A 22,140-nucleotide genomic window follows, 5' to 3' on the forward strand; every position below is an offset into this window, starting at 1 on the left:
TGACTTGTGTATTTTTATTTCTTGCTCCACATATTTTTGTATCACTAGTAGCACAATCTAATAGGGAGTGACACGGTAGAAGAAAATAGGACTCGCCTGCTGTCACAGTTGAAGTACTGCGACTGATAGTATTTTGTAGACTGCACTGGGCCTGTCTGTATGTGTGGGCGGGGCTGACTACACACTATCGACGTTGAGACATTTTGCTTTATAGAAAATGTATAGCAGGCACAGTGTTACTAAGACTCACACCATTGCAAAGACAGGGATTTATTGACTTTTTTTGGTGGGGACCCCATAAATGAACCCAGCCTTGGCTCAACTCGCACCACTCACACACAGAGGCACGGTAACAAACAGATTAAACAACAATTAAACTGAATATATTAAATGAAAAATAGCAAGAATAATTAACTAAACAATGAAAAAAACAATTCCTCCTTCAGTTCCCTACCAGTGGCCACTGTATATAACAAAAACTAAACAACAATGCGCACAATAAACACAAAGTCCAATGCACTCTCCATTTGAAACGGCAACTGATGATGTAGAAATGAGGCAGAAGAGACAATCCAGAGAACAGCTGGCCTTTGAATGTAACCCCCAAGTGTATTTGAGACATCAGTGTCATCTATGGCTGACATAGTGTGAAACATTTACTGTTTTTGACCACATTCATGGACGTGCCACTGCACCGGGGGATTCCTTGGGATTGGGTTGGCAGTCCACTTGAATAAAGACAGTTAATATTTTACATTTTCCCCAATGACAGGGATCTCCATACATTTACTTTTCCCAAGAACTGAGCGCTCTGGAGTTTTGTTTTCTTCTCCTCTGTTGCTAACTAGCCTTAACTTAGACCATCCATCCATTGTCTAAACCAAATTTTATTCTGAGCAGGGCCACACGGCAAGAAAAATTCCTGGACAGAGCACTTGTGCATTGCAAGGTGAACATTCACATCCATACACACACATATCAGGGAAATTTTAGCATTGCTAGTCAACTTAACCTGCATGTCCTTGGACTGTGGAAGAAAACCAGAGCATCTGGAGGGACCCTTATAGACACCCATATGGAACTCCACCCAGGGACAGCCTAGGACATGGATTCCTGTCTTCTTATGGCAAGGCAGTAGCACTACCACTGTGCCACCAATGTCAGGGTCATCTTAACAGTATCACAGACCCGGGGCAGAGTAGTGTGCTGGGGCTCCTGTTTTGACAGCCAAACAGAAACATACATAGGCATCAGAAACATTGTGGGCCCCTATGTCTCTTGTGCCCCTGGCCAGTGCCCATTGTGCTTATATGTTAAGCTGGTGCAGCATCAGGGCCAGCACCACCATTAAGGAGAATTAGGCAATTGCCTAGGGCTTAGATCATAAGAGGGGGGAAACGCAGCCACATAGGTTAACTACCAAACAGTCGGGTGGCACACTAATAAGCTTGGCCTAGGGAACAAAATAACCTAATACTGCCACTGGCCACCATGTCACCCTAATTTAGACCACTATACCATATTGTAGTTTACCAGCAATAAAAACTTTAAATTAAAGAAATGTCAACATGCATGGATAAATGTTTATTTTTGCTTGCATTCATGTGCATATACTAGATAATCAAACATACATCTAACAATTACCTTTACTTTCAATATGTACAACTGTCCAGTTGGAAGAGTGCAATATAAAAACTAAATAAATCTAGCAAGCACAATGTTTCATTCATGCTAATGCAATGTACTGTAGAACAATGCACACACTAGCTAAACTTTTATTTAATAAGTAGTTTGATTTAGCTGTAAACATTGTTCCTGGCATTTTTAATGTACTGAAAGGGTTGCATACTTGTTTAAATGATTTACCAGATTGGGTTTTCAAGATAAACCTTAATATTTATCTTAAGACAAATTATTTTAAATCCAGGTATAAAAATTGATACACAAAAATGTGACGTTTTAATGACATTGGAAAATAGCAAAAACAAACACCTCACAATCATCTGAATTTCGGTTATTTACTTGAGTAGTAAATATTTATTCAGCAAGAATTGTTATCCCACAAGAAACTATATTTCAAAGAGAAAACATTTTCAACGTAGTTCTCGAATTTCAGTTTAAAATCTCTTTAACCGGTGTTTATCTCAAAACATGCCCATGAAATATTTTTTCCTGACTTGTGTATTTTTATTTCTTGCTCCACATATTTTTGTATCACTAGTAGCACAATCTAATAGGGAGTGACACGGTAGAAGAAAATAGGACTCGCCTACTGTCGCAGTTGAAGTACTGCGGCTGATAGTATTTTGTAGACTGCACTGGGCCTGTCTGTATGTGTGGGCGGGGCTGACTACGCGCTATCGACGTTGAGACGGTTGAGCTTGTTGTTTGGTTTCATCGTGGGTTACCTCGGCAAAGCAGTGAGTCGAGAGTTTCTTGATTGCAGGTGTAACGTCTCAGGTAATGCGTGGTCTATGTTCGTTTTTTTTTTTTTTAATACATTTTTCTTATTTTAAATAATAATGATACTTCCGTGCTTGCCGCACTTTGAAATTTTTCATTTCGATTTCACTGAGCCTTGATAGCATTGAAGCTGCTAAGAAAGCGCAGCGAAATTATATTAAACAAAAGTGACCAAGGAGAAAATGTATATATTTTTAATAATCGTTATTGCTATTATTTTTTAATTGTTTAAGTTGTATTCCATTTTAGCCGTTCATGACTTTGGCAATTTTGTGAGCGTCTAAAACAAAAGTGAAAGTGAAGTTTATCCAGACCTCCATGTTTGTTTATTAACTACTTGATAATGAACTTAATTGAAGTTATTTTTCAGTTTTATACTTAATGAGGCTGTAGTATAAAGTGTGCTTGGGTTTGTCAACACATTGTGTATCATGTAAGACCCGACTGTGACACTTCAGTGTTCTGATGAGTTTCTGTAAAAGTTGCCGCATGGGGCCTGGCTCTTCGTTTTCATAGTTTGTGAAATCCCGCACATATATACAAGAGAATAAATAGTATGCTGTCAGTTATTTTAATGCCCTTAGTACAACTTTTTCACACTATTCTGTTTGAAAGTAAAACATCTGCAGCACCCTTATCTGAATTTGGACATAAGCTGTCTAAACCCCCTTTTGGCTGTACTACAAGTAGTGCAGGTATTGTGCAGTTTCTGTATACATGTATTCGGAAAACAACAGATAATACTTTAGAAACGCATCGATTACTTATTGTGTCATGAGATAGTTAGACAGGCATGTAATATTGGAAAGCACGAAAAGTTATTAAAGGGTTTGCCTGCATAAGTTTCGCTTTTGCTTTTAATTCATACTGTATATATTTTGAAGTCTCACACTTTGCTTTGCATCTACCTTTTTTCTTCTACTCTCGTAAATATAGAGGTTCTTTAATGGCACCACATGGTTCTTTACTAGGTGGTGTGGTTCTTCATGGAGCCATTGCTTGACCAAGCACTATTTACTACTGGGACAGGTTCTTTGTATGTGAAGTTGGTTCTTTATGCTTTGAAAAACTTAATATATACGGTATATATATATATATTCTGCTTATTATATTATTATTATTATATATTCTGCTTATTATATTATTATTATTATATATTCTTTAATGTTTGGTAAGCTACCTAGTATGAAATTAACAAATTAAGAAAACATAAACATGGCTTGTTTTGTTTTATGCAGCTAGGGTCCTTTCAAAACCACGACCCATTGGTATTTCACAAATCTCTCCCCTTCTTTTCTTGGTTATTTACTGTATAGAGCATGTTACAAATCTAAATAAAGGTTCTTTCTGGAACCTTCATTTGGGTGGGTCTTTTGGGAACCAGAAATGGCTCCCCTAAGGCATTTCTTTGAAGATCCACTCTGGTACCTTTTTTATTAAGAGTGTAATAATGTGCCATTGATTTAGGTTGATCAACAAAGTATTTTACATGCTGTGAACATGTCATTGCATCTTAACATATTCCTTGTATCTTCTGTACACTTTGTTAATATGGCACTAAACATATTCTCTTCAGTTTAAATCGGTGATGCATTTGGATTTATTCTGATGCCTGCAGCCTTCTGTGCTCTTCTAATATATGATGATCCATCCATTATCCAACCCGCTATATCCTAACTACAGGGTCACGGGGGGGTCTGCTGGAGCCAATTCCAGCCAATACAGGGTGCAAGGAAGGAAACAAACCTAGGGCAGGGTGCCAGCCCACCACAGGGCAATGATAAATAAGAAAATGTATTTTACATTTGCAAAAGATCACAATAATTTAACTTGCCCTTTATTTTTTTTTTTGGGTAGATAAAGATCATCCACCATTTGCCGAATGAATACATCTTAAGCCATGATCTAAAAACAACTAGTAAAGCATCTATATATATATATATATATATATATATATATATTCACTAAGAAAAGCTCAGATTGTTTGGAACAAGTCTTAGTAAAGAGGGACTTGAAAGACCCAAGACACCCATGGAAAGGCAAGACAACCATGAAAAGCACGCCGGAAAGGGCGTGGATTCACTAAGCCGCCGACAAGTGAGACACCTATGGCGCATGCAGGAAGGAGCCACGCCCACCAACTCCAAGACCATTGGATACGATGGGTGTCTTGGTGGATTATATATAGAAAGGCGGCCAAAACCGCACAGAGCAATGAAAAGTCTAGAGTTTCATCTTTTCATTCACTTTGTTGTATCCTCAAACCCTCCCTTTTTAGACAACTGTGTCTTTCCAGAAGTGTTCAACCATCAATAAATACTTATGCAGCGTTTGTTATGCCGCGGGTTCACTATTGTGTTGTATTTTGCTCTCTCCAGAGTTCCATCTTTTCATTCGCTTACTGTTGTATTCTCACACCAACCCGTTTTAGACAACCATGTCTTTCCAGAAGTGTTTAGCATTCAATAAATAGTTATGCATGACATTGAGCATGTGTCTACCCAGCGTGTGTAAGCCGTTGAACCCCATTCGGGCTGCAAACCGTGGAATTCCCACTAAGTGCGACTCATACGCTCCCACTGGTTGCGTCCCAACCCTTTGTACACACCCCCCTCCCACCTCGCTACTACCGTGGTCGGGTGTCTTGGTGGAGGTACATCTGGACTGTGTAAAGACGACAACTCAAGTGACGAGTTGGAGGTGGGCACATGAGCGGGCAGTGCATACTGAATGAGAAATCATCAGATTAGCATGACAGAGGGAGCTGAATGGACATTCTTCTCCTCTCCTCCCGTTCCACACTCCGCGCCGTGTACCCCCATCCCTCCGTCCAGCATTGTTTCAATGTTGCTTTTCTTGCTGATTTATTACATTACTGATTTTTCAAATGTTAAATTTCTCCCAGTGCTTAAAAATCATTAAAAGACCGGCCTGGTTATGCGGTGTATGGTACGCCGCGGGTTGGCTAGTTCTGTATAAAATCCCAAGAATATTGAACACCATTCGGTGTACTTGAAATGCCAGTGTGGCTGGATTTTTATATTGGAGATAACATTTGTTGTAATATGATTCGGCTACAAAAGACTGGTACCCAATAAAGTGTTGCCTTTCACTTTTTTAACCCAGCACTACTAAAATAAGCACTGGCATCTTCAGTCATAATGGTTGTAAAATGGATGGATGGATATGGTTTGAAATCAAGGCGCAGGCTGAATGAGAAATTGCAGAAGTTTTCCTAGACTAAGGTGATTTGTTTACCTTGAAAACCTCAAAGAATCCCAAGTGCTGAGTAGGCTCACAATAATAATGTCCTGCCATTCAGAGGAAGATTATGTTGCTGTAGTTAACCATGAAATTCACAAAAGCCACAGCCATGAGATATTCTTTGTTGCAGGATTCAATTACTAAAATATAACATTTTTAAATTAATGTGTACTAAATTTATTTAATCTTTAATAATTCCATTTAAAATGATTTTAATTCTTTCTTAATTTGTTAAATACTTAAGTTGAAAGGAATAAAGCTCATTATCTTTGTCAGGGGTTCTTAACCTGAGGTCTGTGGACCCCCAGGAAGTCCATGGATGTGTTTCAGGAGGTCCGTGAGGATCAGCTACAAATTAACATGTGTGTTCACTGTACAACTCAATACTATTGATTTAGAGTAGATGTGGTAGTTGAAAACTTAGTAGTAGTAGTAGATCTGTTTTAATTTCCTCAAAAGGATTGTATTTCATAATTATGAGTGGCCATTACTTTTTGCACACAAAGGAGTGTTTTTTTTTTGTTTTTTTTTTAAGATTGTTTACTTTTAAACTTTTAAATAATTGTGTATGACATATATTTATGAGACCATTAAATCTCGATAAATAAAGTACATTGTATTCATTGCATGCAAAGTTGTGTTTATGTGAATATTTCTGGGGAAGGGGGTCCACAGCTATTATCAGATTCTTAAAGGGGTTTATGACTCAAAAATGTTAAGAATCACTGGTCTATGTGGAGTCTGCATGTTGTTCTTCGGTCTGTGCGTTTTTCCTCCATATACCCAATGCATGATTTGGTTAATTTGTGATGTTTCAGTCCCCTAGCTTCCTTAGTATCGCTGTTGCTATTTTAAACTTATTCTTTCAGACTTACATTCAAGACCTATTATTCTACAGCAGACATCAGTGAGAAGCTAAAATCCTTTCAAATGAACAAATGATAGAAGACAAATTGTGAAATTCATACAAAAATGTGCCGGAAAAGTTTCAAAACACACAATGAATAATTAGATACAATATGATGTACAGTCATAGTCTCTACACAGCCAGTCCAAAGTCTGATCTCTTATTGGCTTATCAGTTATGCTGCAAGTTGAAAATCTGTTTGAAAAGTGATCAAGAAGATCACAAGATCCAAAAAAAAGAAGACTTTACATAACTCTAAAAAGCTAGTGATTAATCTTTTACAACAAAAATGCTGATCACGTCAATTTAAATGGCTGAAAATTGCCCCCCATGTCACAATTGCCAATTATGTGCTGGACTTCTAGTACATTTGTGCTTGCACTTTTTCTGACAGTCAGTAGCTTGCTGCCTGATAGAGCCAGCACCATATGAAGGGCTGAAAGCTGTGGCTAAATCTGCCACAGTCTCTGTCCTTTTTCTTTTTACCATTCTGTCATGGTTTGTAAAACACGCGACAGCTTCCCTTCTGTTTGTGAGATTCAAAACACCCACATTTCTTATTCCTCGTCACTACATTAAATGCATTGTACAGTGTACTTCCAGATAAACATTCATTGGTTTCCGCATCTCATGCACAAAGATCTCAGTTAAAGTTACTGTTCCCTGTAGTGGGCGATAGCTCCCTAGTTGGAATAAGTTCTTTTGTAATTGTAATTTAAGTAACCCAAAACTATATAGCTATAATATTAAAAGGTGATATCTCTCCCATAGTAATATGGCTGTAAGAAATCACATAAGAGAAAATAACTTAGCTTTCTTTAATGACAATTTCTGTGGCATTACAGATGAAAGGAAGCCATAGCAAGACACTACCAAGGTGGGATCTTGATGTATACAGTCTGCCATTTTTCATCACTGTGATGAAAGGATTTTAAGGACAGATGACATTATCACTCATCCATCTGTCCGAAGACTTGTCTGCTGTCCAAGTCTTTTATATTGTTTTCTCCATGTGCAGGCCCTTACTTAGGTTCCAAACAAGTCAAGGAGAGGGTTCAGTTTCATCTCTAACATACAGTATTAGTACAATGCCCACATTCATAGTTGTACCTTTCTCTCTTCAAATTCTTGCCTAGCAGTTCTAAATGCTGAGAGCCCCTGTGTGCTAACTTTGGCCTGGCCTGTACATGTGAGTGGATTTACAAAATTTTTTTTTTGTACAGAGCACAGTGACATTAAACTTATTATTCTGATTACAGTGACCCAAATGTTTTTATGTGAGCTAATCACAGGCTAGTCGGAGTAAGTTATTGGGTATGTAACATTAGACAACTAAATTCATGAGAGCGTACCACCAGCTGCCACCGACTTGCTAAGATTGGTTCAATGAAGGCTATGACTGAAAATCTTGAATAACGTGACATAGCTGTTAGTTAACTGTATTGAAAGTTGGTTCATTTTTTTAATGTAGTCTATTCATTAACGAAACATATATCACCAGGGCTGTGGAATCCGCACACACAATTCCAACTCCTCAATTTATCATACCACCAACTCTGACTCCTCTACTTGTAATTAGACTCCTATATTTACTATGTTTTTACTATATTTACAAGGTTGATTGAAAGTGTATAAAATGCAAGATACAATGCATTTCATCACTACCAATGTGAATAATACTTTTTAGCACCCCAACCTGTTAACCCTTGGGTTTAAAGGCTATAGCGATGCTGTTGTCGCTTTTGCATATTATTTATTAAATAAGTTGCAAACAAAAATAAGACAATTTGGAAATTTAAAAAAGAGGCTATATTTTTACCTAACGGCTGGAAGAAAAAATAGTTTAATCAAATTGATATTTATAAAATTGGAAATTTTAACACCTTATATTAGAATTTACATTTAGTCTCAGTACATTTTTACTGTTCTAGCACCGACTCCACATCTCCTGGTTATCACATATATTTGTAAATATTTTTCTAGGAATGAAACCTATTTAGAAAGAATGATGGTAACAATGATATAATTTAATGCATGTTTTAAATACTGTATGTAAAGTAATGAGTTTTTTAATAGCATTTTACAATATTATGTTGTTAAATAAGGTCCCAAATAGGCTTGTGGTGGCTGAAGTCCCTTTCATAAACAACTCAAGTGATGTCAGAATTGCATTTTTGTGATATTGTTAGTTGTAGATTGTTTATTGCTAACTTTAACTTGTATTTCTTATGCTGAACATACACTGCAGGATTTTTGTATAATTTTAAGACGAATTTGCTGTAACCGACTGATGTTTTGAGTCAAATCGAATTTCAGCTTCATTGGCCGTTGTTTCATGTGCAGTATGAGAGGCTGCAGTGCCCAATTTCGTTTTACAATTGGGCAGTCATACGAGTGGAAGAATTTCTGTCATTTGCAGTGAGAGCAGTCTTATAACCTAATTTTCTAATGTTGCCATGTGCAGCAACCGTAGTACAATATACATTGGGCATTGCCATTGTTATGTTCATTTTCTCCTTTTTGATTTCAAAATACTAGCTATCATATAGCAAAAAATAATATACAACTAAATGGCAAATAACAAAAGTATCTTAGGATACGTTAACTGGCAGAAGAAAAAATAAACACAGACAATAGTGAATTGCATAGATTGCATACCTCCAAGTCCACCTGGAAAATAGACAATTTTGTCAGCACCTTCCCAACCATCCATGTGTCTGTCTACGCTCTTTTCTGTTCTTTGTGATTTTACTGCACAAAAACAGCAAGTGCCAGGAACACCTCTTTTCTTTGACATTTAGAGAAGCTTATGGTCTTATTGTTTTTGAACAGATAAAGTTTTATTGCAAAATGTCCACGGGTAGAACAGACTATTAGGGCTATGTAGATATATAGTTTTTTGCACAAACGTCCTGGCATATCAGTCAGACCAAATGTGCTTGCACATTTTGACCAATTATACGACTGGCGGGACTATTGTGCAGTGTAAATAGCTGCTTTACCACAATTTTTAAAAATCACACAGTGTGTGCCCGGCATTAAACTCCAAGGTTTTGAAGAAAAAAACATAACAGTAAAAACAGCTGAAGGAGTCTATGTTGAAGTTTCCAGCTACACTTTTTCCTTTGAAAAGACCAATCTAGATAGCATGTCATGGTAGTACTTTGCCTGAATTTGCTACTCATTACTCTCACAACATTTCACAAACTTCAACTGAAGATTTGTATGCAGCCAGGAGTGTGTATGGAAATATACAAGTTGAAATTACCCCTCTCTAGGTTGCAACAGGTTTTTTTCTCTTTTAAGACTGATAAATTTATGACAGATGTTATAAAATAAAATTGAATGCAGCTTAAAGTGCTTTACAGAGAGTGTAAATAACACAGTAAAAAAATAAAATATAAACAAAATAGAATCAATCTACTAATATATAAAATCCTAAGTCTAAAAGTGCAACTGTGACATTTTTATGTCACATTTTTTGTCACGTTTTAAATCCGGCTTATTTTAAAACCTACATATATATTTTTGGTATCATTCTTTTCAGAGTTTATCGAACTTTAATGTAATATTGTTAGATTTTCAGATTCCTGTTCTGTTTTTAAATTATAAATTAAAAATTAGTTGGTGGTTAAGAAAAAAAAACAGTTTCCCACTGTATCACGGTTTAAGAGAGGGTTTCGGAGGAGCGACTGCTTCTCCTTGGGGTTTGTTCAGCCCCCCTCTTCACAACATGAGTGGCAGAGACGTAAAGTGGCTGACAAGCGAAGTGAGCACGGGGGAACCCCCTAGTAAGAATATAAGAACACAATCAAACATTAAGAAATCATATTAAGATAAAAGATAGGTAAAAGTAAAATTAAAACTACATGAATATAACACAATGAAAACTAACTAAAAGCCAGGGTGTAAAAGTATATTTTTAGCTGCTTTTTAACAATACTAAGAGGCCTGACAAATATCTAAGGGCAGGTTGTCCCAAATCTTTGGTGCATAAAAACAGAAGGCTACTTCTCCATATTTGTTGCATTTTACTTTAGGGATTGTTTAGGAAGCAGGCGCATGATAATCTTCAGGACCTATTTAGAGTGTATTTAGTCAGTCACTCTGAAATATATGAAGGTGTTTGTCCATTTAAAACTTTTAAATACCAATAAAAGTGTTTTAAAATTGATTCTAAAAGAAAAAGGTAACCAGTGTAGTCCTGTTAAAATAGGGGTAATATGCTTAGTTCTTCTAGTCATGGTTTTGCAACTGCATTTTGAGTCATGGTTTTGAAAATGTGCTAGTCCATTTATTAATTTCAAAAATTTGTACAGTGCCCTTGAGATATCTCAGTTAAAATTTGAATTTGTCCAGTAAATTTCCTTAAAGAAGAAAGTGTCATTTTAACAAAATTGATGCAGTGGATTTTAAGGAAATTTAATTTAATTTTGTGTTATCATAGTCACTGAACAAAAAGCCTACAGAATTTAATTTTGTCAATAAAAAAAATACAGTTAACACATGTGGTACATAGTTTAATTATACAAATACCAAAGTTAACATTTTAATGTTGGAAATAATGATTCTTAGTATTTGGCTATACATGAGCTTAGTGTGAAAAGTTTTTGAAAGAGATAAAGAAAAAAAAATTGTAATCGGTACGGAATCAGCCAATTCCGTAACATGAAATCGGTGACTGGTATCTGCCTTTTTAAAAAAATAAATAAATGAAAAATCGGAGCGTCCTTAATGTAAAATACAAAACAAGCAAATATATTTGTATAAAAGGAAACAGGAAATTATTTTATTTTATTTCTGATGGCATGTTCTTCCCTTAAAGGTAATGTCTTTGTAGACATACTTGTATGTGAAATGTGTTTAGTAATTGAGCCCATCGCTTTAAAAATAATACCCAGAGTGCTGTGTGGCTGGACATGACTGATAAGTCAATGCAAATAGGAAAGTAAGATGGGGAGAAAAAGCAGTACAGTATCTTGTGCTGTGTTTGGCTTGGATGCAGTAGCAGCAGGGGAGACTGAGAACGAAGCTCCACTTTTACTTCCAGGGAGAAGTATATCTGGTATGGGTTCTATTTGTGTGTGAATAATTGATCAACAGTACAAGGAGATTCACTCGAAAAAGGCCCCGAATATTCTGTTGTAACTCTTGTTAGGATGAAGCAATCTGAGCCAAAAAATTTGCTATATACCTTGACGTATGTGTAATCAATTGCATTACATGCAATGCTGGAATTGGTTTCCGTTTTCTGCCAGACACATTTTGATGTTGTGCTCCATGTCCCTTAATGTATCGGCAAGTATCCCTTTTTGGTAGGGGGATTAGCAGAAATGTCATGTTGGATGTTTTCCTTTAAATCTTCCACAGTGTGAGGTGTGTTCTGGTAGATTTTTCCTTTGAGCACACCACAAAGGAAGAAGTCTGGTGGTGTCGGATCCGGCGACCATGGTGACCAAAGCCGTTTTGAAATTACCCTATTGCCAAAGAAGGACGCAATTTCTGCTATGCTCCTTGCTGATGTGTGACACATTGCTCCATCTTGCTGGAAGTAACCTTCCTACAACTCGCGTTCATCCAGTTGATTCTGACATCACTTAAACAAATTGGTGACCCAGTTGGTTCGCACCATGAAGACACTCTGCTCAATACTGTCCACCACCTTCTTGATGAGAAGTCGAGTGACTGAGTGAAGGGGTATGGGAGGTATCCACCCAGAAATTGCAAACGGTGGTTAAATGTCAGGACAGAGCTCCGACACGGGCATTCTAGGCTTGTTCGAAGCTTCATATACTGAAAAAGCACATTGCATGCTGCTTTGTCCTAGCGAGAGTTATTACAGAATATTTTGGGCCTCTTTCAAGTGAATCTTCCTGCACATTTATTTTTAAACAAGCGTACTTCAGTCTGAAAAGTACATATATAAAAATGTATTATTCTGGTATCCATCAAAATGTCAATTTTTATTTATACCAGTTGTACAGATTTTTGACCATACCCCCCTCTCGTAATGTTTACATTACTAAAGTTTGAATTTGTTGTCTATAAAAGTTGCTTCAGTCACAACTAATACCGCCTAGGCACAAATTTTAACAACATGATATTGTAAATTGCGTTTAAAAAAACATGTTCTTTGTGCCCTCTTCTGGTTTATGTAATTACATTCTCTATCATTGTTATTTTGGAATATCCCATTGTTTCAACAGTGTTAAATACACAAAAAAGTTATATTTCTGTATTGGTGGAACATTTTAATTTTTATTTTCTTAAACTTTTAAAAGTAAAGTTAGAAATATAATAAAACTACACACAGAATCCCAGGAAAGACTTCAAGTACATTGTATAGTTTAAGTATAGCCTCCTTTGATTTATACTTCACAGTAGGGATGGTTTGATTACCGTTTTTTACAATATACCAGGGTAAAATAACTGGCAGTTATTACACAGCTTCATGTTTTAATCATTGTCTTAACCGTGTCTTACAATGTTTGTAAGAGTGGGAGCTGTAAAATTTGGCAGTCGAACATTCAGTGAAGCTGCGCAACTGCACAGCAGGAGTTGAATATGCAGTGTTTTTTGCAGTGTTTTTAGAAGAAGCTTAAGTAAATTTTGTTAAATTGAGACACATAATCATCACTTTGTTAAAATGTTTATGGTGAGCTGACTGCCTATATACATGAATCTGAACAGTAAATTCAGTGAAACATACTGTCACAAGCCATCTACTAAAGCAGATGGCCTGCTAATAGTTTGGGACCGACCAGGACTGAGGGGGTAATGAGAGGCAGATGTTCAAAAAAAAAGGTAAGTTTATTATTCCAGAATAGAGTAGAGAAAAAAAACAGTTGCTGATGTAAAAGGGTGCACAAAAACCGTATAAATAATCCTGTGACAAGACAAAATTTAATTATGAAGAAAAAAAAAAGATGAAAAATTGGAAAACACTGTTACCCTAATATATATATATACACATACACAGTCAATTCCAGTCCATGTAAGGGCATCAGCAGCCTTCAAATAAAACAAAACTGGACTCTTTTTCAGTCCAGGATAAAAGTACAACTCCTCCAAAAAAATCTCCGAAGCAGTTTCTGGTCCATTAGATCTGTGCATCCCCTTACTGTACTTCTATTTGCGCTCCATTTAGGACCGCCCATTTGGCCGTGTGTCATATTAGCCGTATATTGGTCACAACATGTACAGGTCAATGCTGTTGAGGTTATGTGGGTCATAGATACACATACTTTAATTGCCATCATGGACTAGGGTCACAGGGGTCACTATACTGTATTTCCCCATTTCTAAGTGAGCTTGTTTCATCAAAAAGGACCCACGATCGTGCTTGGTTCACCAAGGGAGAAGTTTGTATTTGCTACTAGTAGGTAATCAGTGAATTTAAAAAGACAACACTGGAGTGCAAGACCATAAAGGTTGAGAAATACTGGTATAATGAAGTGTGGCAGGCCAAATATGTACATTCATTTTTTTTAAGCTAAGGCATTTGTGGAATAAAAATGGATGTATTTGGTAAGTTTTTAAGCTTTTCCTCCATGCACCATACCCTCCACTGTAAACTTAAGCAGAAAACAGTGTTTCTGTGCAAGAACCCATCAAAGTAAAAAATATCTCTATGTTGTAGGATTGTTGAGTCTTTGGCAGTAGAGTCAAAGACTAAAGTTCTAACGTACACTGGTTTAGCTGTTGCTGGAGAAATGTTTTATTTATAAACACTAGGGGGCTTCACTCGCAACCCCTGTATTTGGTTAATCGGATATACAATTTAATTTTTTTTTTTCTTTGGAATTGTTTCAATTTAATTATTTGCACTTTTACTTAAAAGCTTCATTAAAAACAATATTTTTTGGAGATACATTGTGACAACGCAACGTATAACTACACGTGAGTGAATATTGTTTCTATTTCTTTAATAAATAATCCAACTTTTTCTAATGTTTGTCCCTGTGATTTATTGATTGTCATAGCAAAAGCTATTCTCACGGTAAACTGTAAACATTTTAATACGAATGGCATATCACGATCACCTTTGATGTGTAATGATATTCTCGGAATATATACATTATCTTTCTTTTTGCCTGCTAAAATTTGTATCGCTTCTCCGTGATCATAACTTTAGACCTGACCAAATTGTGTATTCTTTGAAATTCAGTTTGTTGCTTTAACTGTTTTCCGGGACCACAGGTTCCCATAGCACATGTTCTATTATTGTGTATATCCACGTTTTGTGTATTGAATGATGCAAATGCGAAATTACTTTGTTGTCTACTCTTTGCCTTTTATTTCTGATCTTGATTTGTCCTGCTCTTTTTTCAATTACACCTGGTTCTGATGATTAATCACCTTTTGTTTTTCAGTAATGCGATCTTTTCTTTGATACTGTACTGACTGACATAATAAAAGTGCCACACAATCACTGACTTCATAACCCCAACACAACTTTCTAGCACCCTCTCCAATCCCTCATCCTCCGCATCCTCAACCCACCCCCCCAAACCCCTTTTACGGCATCAATCAATACCCTGCTATAGTCTTCCGTGCTGTACTCCGCCCTCCCTCAATTGGACCGAACAGCCACATAAAACCAAAAAGGCTTCAACCTGGCTTGGATGTTACAATATATTCTAATTTTACTGCTTTCATATTCTGTACCTTTCTCTGTTTGTGTATCACGCCATCGTTTGTTTGAGCCTTTTGAATTCCACTGCTTTCATAATCTATCTGCCTTTTTTTTTTTTTCTCTCCAACGCCTTTGGGTCTCTATTCTCTGTATTGTCCTTATATGCTTTATATTTGTTGAGAGCACATGATCTGTGTGCACTATGTACTTTTACTACGACTGACTGTTTTTTGATGGTGTGCTTTTATATATCTTTTGTAAGTAGGGCGTGTCTTTCAAGAATCTTGTCTTCCACGTCCCTGCGAGACAGCCCTGGGACAAACTCTTAGCACCAAGTCTCATGTTTATGGTCCCTGAGAGACGCTCCGTGGCAAGTCTCTTTTGTCTCACGGGTCTTTTAAATGTCTACCGAGAACTCGCATATCGTCACCTTGCTTTTGCTTTCCAGGACTACTTTTTATAATAGAGAGATTGGAATGGTAGGGGCGTAACAACAACCAGTCTGTGCATATCTGCTGGAACAACAGCTTTAATCTTTGACTATACTTCCATAGATTCAGTAGCCCTACAGTATTGTATTTTTGACTGTGAAAAAGATATGTCAGACAATAAATGATGATTTATATCACTATCAACACAAAATAAGGTGGTGTTTTTTTTTTCTTTAGCTTAATATAATATACCTTTTGATGTTGACTTTGATCAAAACCATGCATGTGTTTAAGCTTGGCCATTCTTTAGTGAAGGTGTGTATGAATACCTTGGACTTTTCACAGCACCGATGCTTTAGGGTAGGATGATTGTAGACTGGATTTTTAATAAAAAATAGGTGTGGAAAAGTAATTTGCATGTTCAACAGTGTTCTCTGTTATGGTTCACTTTTAAAGAAACATTACTTCATGTATAAAATAGTCTAAACTAATTTTATATATCAGGATAAAGAAATTTCTTATACATTTCCTCAAAACCATTTGCTTTTATAATGACCACAAAGACATTATTTTCCATTACCCTTGGTCTAACTTCGGGTACATGGTTAAGTCATCAACTAAAATCATTTTGCAGGATGCACTAGAATTGCATATAGAGTACAATCCCAACACCTCCAATACCTATTATGCTGTCACAGCATAGGCCTGTTCATGTAGTTTTAAATTTACAATAAAAATGTATTTTTTGTCCATTTACTTTTTGGTATCAACATTTCAGATCACATGTAAAGAAGAATGTTTGTTTAAATTCCTCACAAAATTTCATTCCCCTGGAAAATGTTCTTTGCATGGACATACTGTACGGTTTTAAAGTATTACAAGTCAAATGTTAATGTTTGTTTCTTTCTCTTGATTTAATAAATTGCTCAGTTTTTATTAGTATTGCTGTTTGTTTTATTAGTTCACTGGTTAATACTAACCTCCAGTGCTCTTGAACAAACTGAAAATGAGATTCACAGGCAAGATTAAACTGCCATGTTGTTAAGCTGGTATTACAAGTCCTCTATTAAAATTAAGTTGAAAAGTTGGTCAGGTTTTACGACTGCTATGGAAAACATCCTATATTGTTCCAATTCCGAAAAAAGCCAAATAGATCTATACCTAATAAGTACAGACCCAATGGTCCCTGCACCCAACTTCATGGAAGACTTTCGAAAGGCTGGTCCTGGACTATATGAGCACTTTTGTGTAAGACCATTTGGGCTCACTGCAGTGTAAAATCCGGTGATCTACAGTATTCTGCAAGGGTTATTCACCTAAGGACATAGCTGGTAGCACTGTTTTTACTTTCTCTAATGCCTTCAATACTACTTAACGGGGATGGCTGGATGGTACGTTCATTAAGTTCATGAACATGCAGGTGGATGAGCCTGTAGTACTCTAGATAATGGATTATAAGTCCAGCAGACCATGGTTTGAGCCTGAAAAAGTATAAAGGAAAATACAAAGAGTACAGGGAATAGTACTGTCACCTTTTATTTTCATCCTGTGTGTTCTGTGGACAATAAATATAACACTAGGTCAGGTTAGTTGCAGAAATTCTCACATTATTCTGCAGTAATGGTGTGTGTTGATGACAGGAATGAAACACAGTACTGTATAGGACTCAGGTGGAGAACTTTCTTGGTTGGAAAAGAAATGTTTACTCACCATTCACAAAACCAAGGAGCTGCTTATTGGCTTTCACCGCACCAAAGAACTCCTACGCACATTGGTGATAGGCTGCATTGGTATAGTTGCACAAAGAAACTAAATAAGATAGGGTAGAGCAGATTATTTTTTTCTTTATTGTGGGTAGTGGCAGACTTTGCATGTTCTGTTAGTCAGCAATTGCCAGTGCAGTTTTCTAAGGTGCAGTATGCTGAACTGGTAAAGTTGCTTCAGATTGAACAAGCTCAGTAAGAAGGCAGGCTCAGTTATGGATCACTTTGACTAATGGCCATTGTGAACAAAGTTGCACATCCTCTCTTTGACACATTTATCATTAAGTACTTTTAGTCAACAAGTTGCTCAACAGAAGTGTGTCAAGAAACCGTACTGGGGCTCCTTTACTCCTATGGCACTATGCCTTTTGTAATCCCTCACTGTGATTGCTGTCTTATTACAGAAGTTATTTTTTATTTATTTTTTTCTTATTTGTGTTTTTTTTTGGGGTGTTATTTTTTTATATTTGTTGAGACTCTGTAAGAAGTTTTATTTCTCCTTGTGCCAATTTAAGTATCTCTCTTGAACCTCTTAAGTTAAGTCATTTTAACCCTTATGTGAGCTAGGTAGACTCTCAAAGTTATAGATGGTTACTGAATAAATAGATAGATACTTTATTAATCCCAAGGGGAAATTCACATATAATTGTTTTAGGAATCCATACAAGGCCATTATTAAAAAGATGTTCATCTGTAAACACTGTTGCACAGTATTGAGCAATATTACCCTATGCTGTATTTGTTTTTTAAAATTTTAAACTAATTTTTTTTTTAATTGAAATTTATTTTTTGTATCTAAATTGAAATCTAAATAGAAATAATTGCAATTTACTATATACTTTACCTGATTAATGTAGTTAATTATTGATATATTAAAAATGTGTGATTCAGTTTACTTGATTTATATAGTTCAGTGTCAAACTTGCACAAAAGATATTTGATGTTTCCAAATTACATATCATAATTGCAGTAAATACAAAAAAAAGTGGTTCTAGTACAGAACCACAAGGGACAACATGTCTAACTTGAATTCTGTTTTCAGACTTTAGTATGTATGGAAAATGATTTGAAAAGTATGAAATAAACCAGCTAATTACTGTGGCTGAACGTTTATTTTAAATTCTTAAGAAGATGGTATTATAACCTATATCATAATATATGTTCTGAAGAATGTAAAAGTTAGTACAAAAGATTGTCTTCAAGATAAAAATTTGAATTGAAATGAATCTATTAATTCTTAAGGGCGTTCGAATCTTAAATCTAATTTACTTTTACGGAATTTGAAATGATGTCAATTAATTACTGATTATGAACAATATTGATTTAACAACTAATACTTATGTTTTTGAACGTACTAGTTATAATTGGGTTTTATGCACAAGCAGTAAGTTTAACATTAGGAATCAAGTGTAAACTTTTCTGTTCTATTATTTTAAATTTTAGTAAAGTGATAAGTACCAAGAGTGGCATGACAGTAAAGTTCTACTAGATTTGGAAACACAGTTATTGTTTAAAAACTTTTCAAGTCATTGCAACTAATCTGTTAAATTATATCAGATATTTCTGATTTGTTGCTTTTCTTACAGAAATAGCAAAAGTAAAACGTCTATTAATACTTGTATTAATCTGGAGTAGTTATTGAAATGCTTTTGTAAACTTCATATTGTCGCTTGATTCTTTTAAGACTATTGTAGTTGAAACTTTATAAATTTGTAATTACATTTGTAATGATGCATTGTGGGAAGTACGTGTTTTTTTTGCCATCAGTTGTCAAAATCTGCAGTGTTCCTCCTAAAATGAAATTGTAATTTTGCCATTTTTGTATACAGATTTTACCAAGACTAATGATGAAGTTGTTGTTCATAGAAGTACTAATCTTCTTTCTACACTCTTCAGCAGCAGGTGAGATGAAGGTTTTGTTTTTAATATATATTATGACCATAAAAGACATACTCAAGCATATCTTAACTCCAAAATAAAGCCAAGAAGACCAAGGTGCCAAACCAGTTAGGTTGTCTGCTGCACAAACAGTAAACATAAACAACAATTGTTAAACTGCAGGGCAATAAGCTGTTTAATGTGTACATTCTAAATTTGGTCTTTCAACATTTCTCTTGAGTACCTGAAAAATAGTGCTTAAAATTCAAAATTATATGTGTATTGTTGAATTAGTGAAATCCAAGATAATTCAGGATATTTTCATCTAAACAAACTCTTGAAGGCTGTTTTTCTAACATGCCTTTAAACTCTGGTATGTTAGAAAATTCCCTGGTTAGGGTTATAACGTTTGCTATTCTAAGATTTATTTTTTAAACAAAAGCTGATTTAACAAACTTGTATGAGTTTAATGAATGATTCAGATTGATTCAAATTTCTAATGTCATAAACGCATGGTGTTTTATTTCTTGTTCTTGTTTTTATTTTCCTTTTTACATTTATCCAAATTTAAGACTTCCTTTGTTAAATCAATCAATCTTGTCTGTTTTACATTAATCTATTATTTCAGAGCTCTTGTAAAATAGACTTTAGGCTGTTTTCAGGGAACCTTATGTAAGTCATAAGACTCTATTGCTTAGCTTGTGTACAAATCTTGAATTAGGGAGTTAGTTGGACTGATGTTACCTGTAGTCAATTAATCTTAACAATTATAATGTATTGCATACTGTATATGTTTTTATTACATTCATCAGTTGTTAAAATCGTTAACATTAGTTTGCCACCAAAATCAATCAAAAAACTTAATTTAGCATTTGCATATTAGTATTCATCCATGAAGTATGCTATTTTGTAGTCTCTGTGAATGTGTTTCTCTTAACCAAAGGTGGCAAACTCAAGTCTTGATTTTTCTGACTTGTGATTTGCATAATAATATTTCAAAAAATTAATTTGACTAGACTCAACTTATAGTGTCACCATTCCTATTTTTCAAATTGCGTTCCTTTAATTTACAATCTATTAATATGCTTTAAGCGCTTCATATTGGCCTTAATCATCAGGGCTTCTAAGTGTGTTGAAGGGCAACAGCAATGGAAGGATCAGTACTAGAGAGTATCCATTTTGAATAAAAGATCCAAAGAAGAAAATTAAACTTTGCATATTAAAGATAATTGAAAATAACTTTTTTTCATAATTTCAAAGCTTAAATGACCAAATGAATGAGACAGAAAGAGCATACAGTTTCTGCCACCTAAACCACATTCTGATGAATCATTTACAGAAATGTCATTGGTTAAACATGAAAATTATTTTTCTAAAAGTTAGGACTCTAGAGAAGGTTTTTTTTTATAGATTCTGGAACCATTTAATCGTAATGAACAAGTAAAAAATGATCCGACTACAAATGAAAAAGATAATATCTTTCCTCGTGTCATATCAAAACATTTTGAAGACAAGTTTACATTTTGATAAATGTAAGGTAAAAACTCATAGTGAATGTGGACATTTAAACAAGTAAACATTTCAGTTCTTACTTTAGTCTGGTTGTACATGCTTAGGTGAAAGTAGCTTTTCGACTGTCACTGCAACAAAAACAAAATCTCAAAATAAGCTAAGTGTCACACCTAAACATTAAAACTATCTTACCAAACCCTATACCACATAATTTGTTTCATACAATGGAAGTATATCCTACTCATTTACATTTAATAGGTTTGAACCATGAAACATTTTTATTATTTTATAGAAATCTAAACTGTTCATGCATATAGTATATTTAGAAATATGTACTGGAAAAAATATTTTCACATAGCTGATTTTCATAATCTTTATTTTTTTACATTTTCATAGGGGTTTCATGGATCAAAAATTATTTGTAGTATAATAATAATAATACATTTTATTTATATAGCGCCTTTCCCATGCACAGGGCACTTACAGAATATAAGAAAGAACGGCAGGGTATACGGTATATAGCATTGTACAAATCAAATAAATAAATAAAGAAGATTAAGACAGTAAATTCAGAGAAAGCCTAATGGACAACATAATTGATGGTCTAGCACACACACATGCAGGTTACATGAGCATCTTGACAGAGAGGTAAACTGAGAGAAGGGTAATAAAGTCAAGTAGAGCTAAAAGCCTTCCTGAACAGATGAGTTTTGAGTTGTTCTTTAAATGAATTCATGGAGTCAGCTGATCTGATTCAATTCGGTAGGTCATTCCAGAGTCTGGGTGCTATACAGCTGAAGGCCCTGTCACCCATGGAGAGTAGATTAGTGTGGTGCACAACAAGATTGCCAGAATCAGAGAACCTTAGTGGGCGGGCAGGCACATAGTGATGGAGAAGGTCACTGATGTAGTTTGGCGCGAGGTTATTTATGGCTTTGTAGGTTATTAGTAGGATTTTATATTCGATTCTGTAAGACACAGGGAGCCAGTGAAGACGGAGCAGAATGGGTGTGATGTGCTTGTTGCTGCTGGTTTGAGTAAGGAATCTTGCAGCCAAGTTTTGAATTTAGCTGGAGCTGTGATATACAGTAAGATTAGAAGGGGCATCTTGTGACGATGCGGGTTTGGCTCCACACTCCCATTGCTGTTCAGGAAGCCCTTGAACCCAACACCGTTGATAATGTCACTGAGTGAGCTAGACAGTGGAGGCAACAACATAGCAAAGGGATGGTATAAAAATGTGCATAGTGCTTTTATTTAAAAGACAATCAAAAACGGTGTTCAAAT

The 22,140-nt window shown here is 35.5% G+C and overlaps 1 protein-coding gene across 1 annotated transcript in view; it reads left to right on the forward strand.

Annotated features, from left to right (window-relative positions):
* Positions 1-2,342: 2,342 nt before the first annotated feature.
* LOC120541941 (butyrophilin subfamily 1 member A1-like) overlaps positions 2,343-22,140 on the forward strand; it is a 51,802-nt gene continuing 32,004 nt past the window's right edge. The window contains exons 1-2 of the mRNA XM_039773950.1: positions 2,343-2,460; positions 19,293-19,365. Coding sequence (XP_039629884.1) covers positions 19,308-19,365 — 58 coding nt within the window. The 5' untranslated portion in view covers positions 2,343-2,460; positions 19,293-19,307. The remainder of the gene's footprint in view (positions 2,461-19,292; positions 19,366-22,140) is intronic.

The sequence above is a fragment of the Polypterus senegalus genome, chromosome 13 (genome assembly GCF_016835505.1).
Source record: "Polypterus senegalus isolate Bchr_013 chromosome 13, ASM1683550v1, whole genome shotgun sequence".
Classification (NCBI taxonomy): domain Eukaryota; kingdom Metazoa; phylum Chordata; class Cladistia; order Polypteriformes; family Polypteridae; genus Polypterus; species Polypterus senegalus.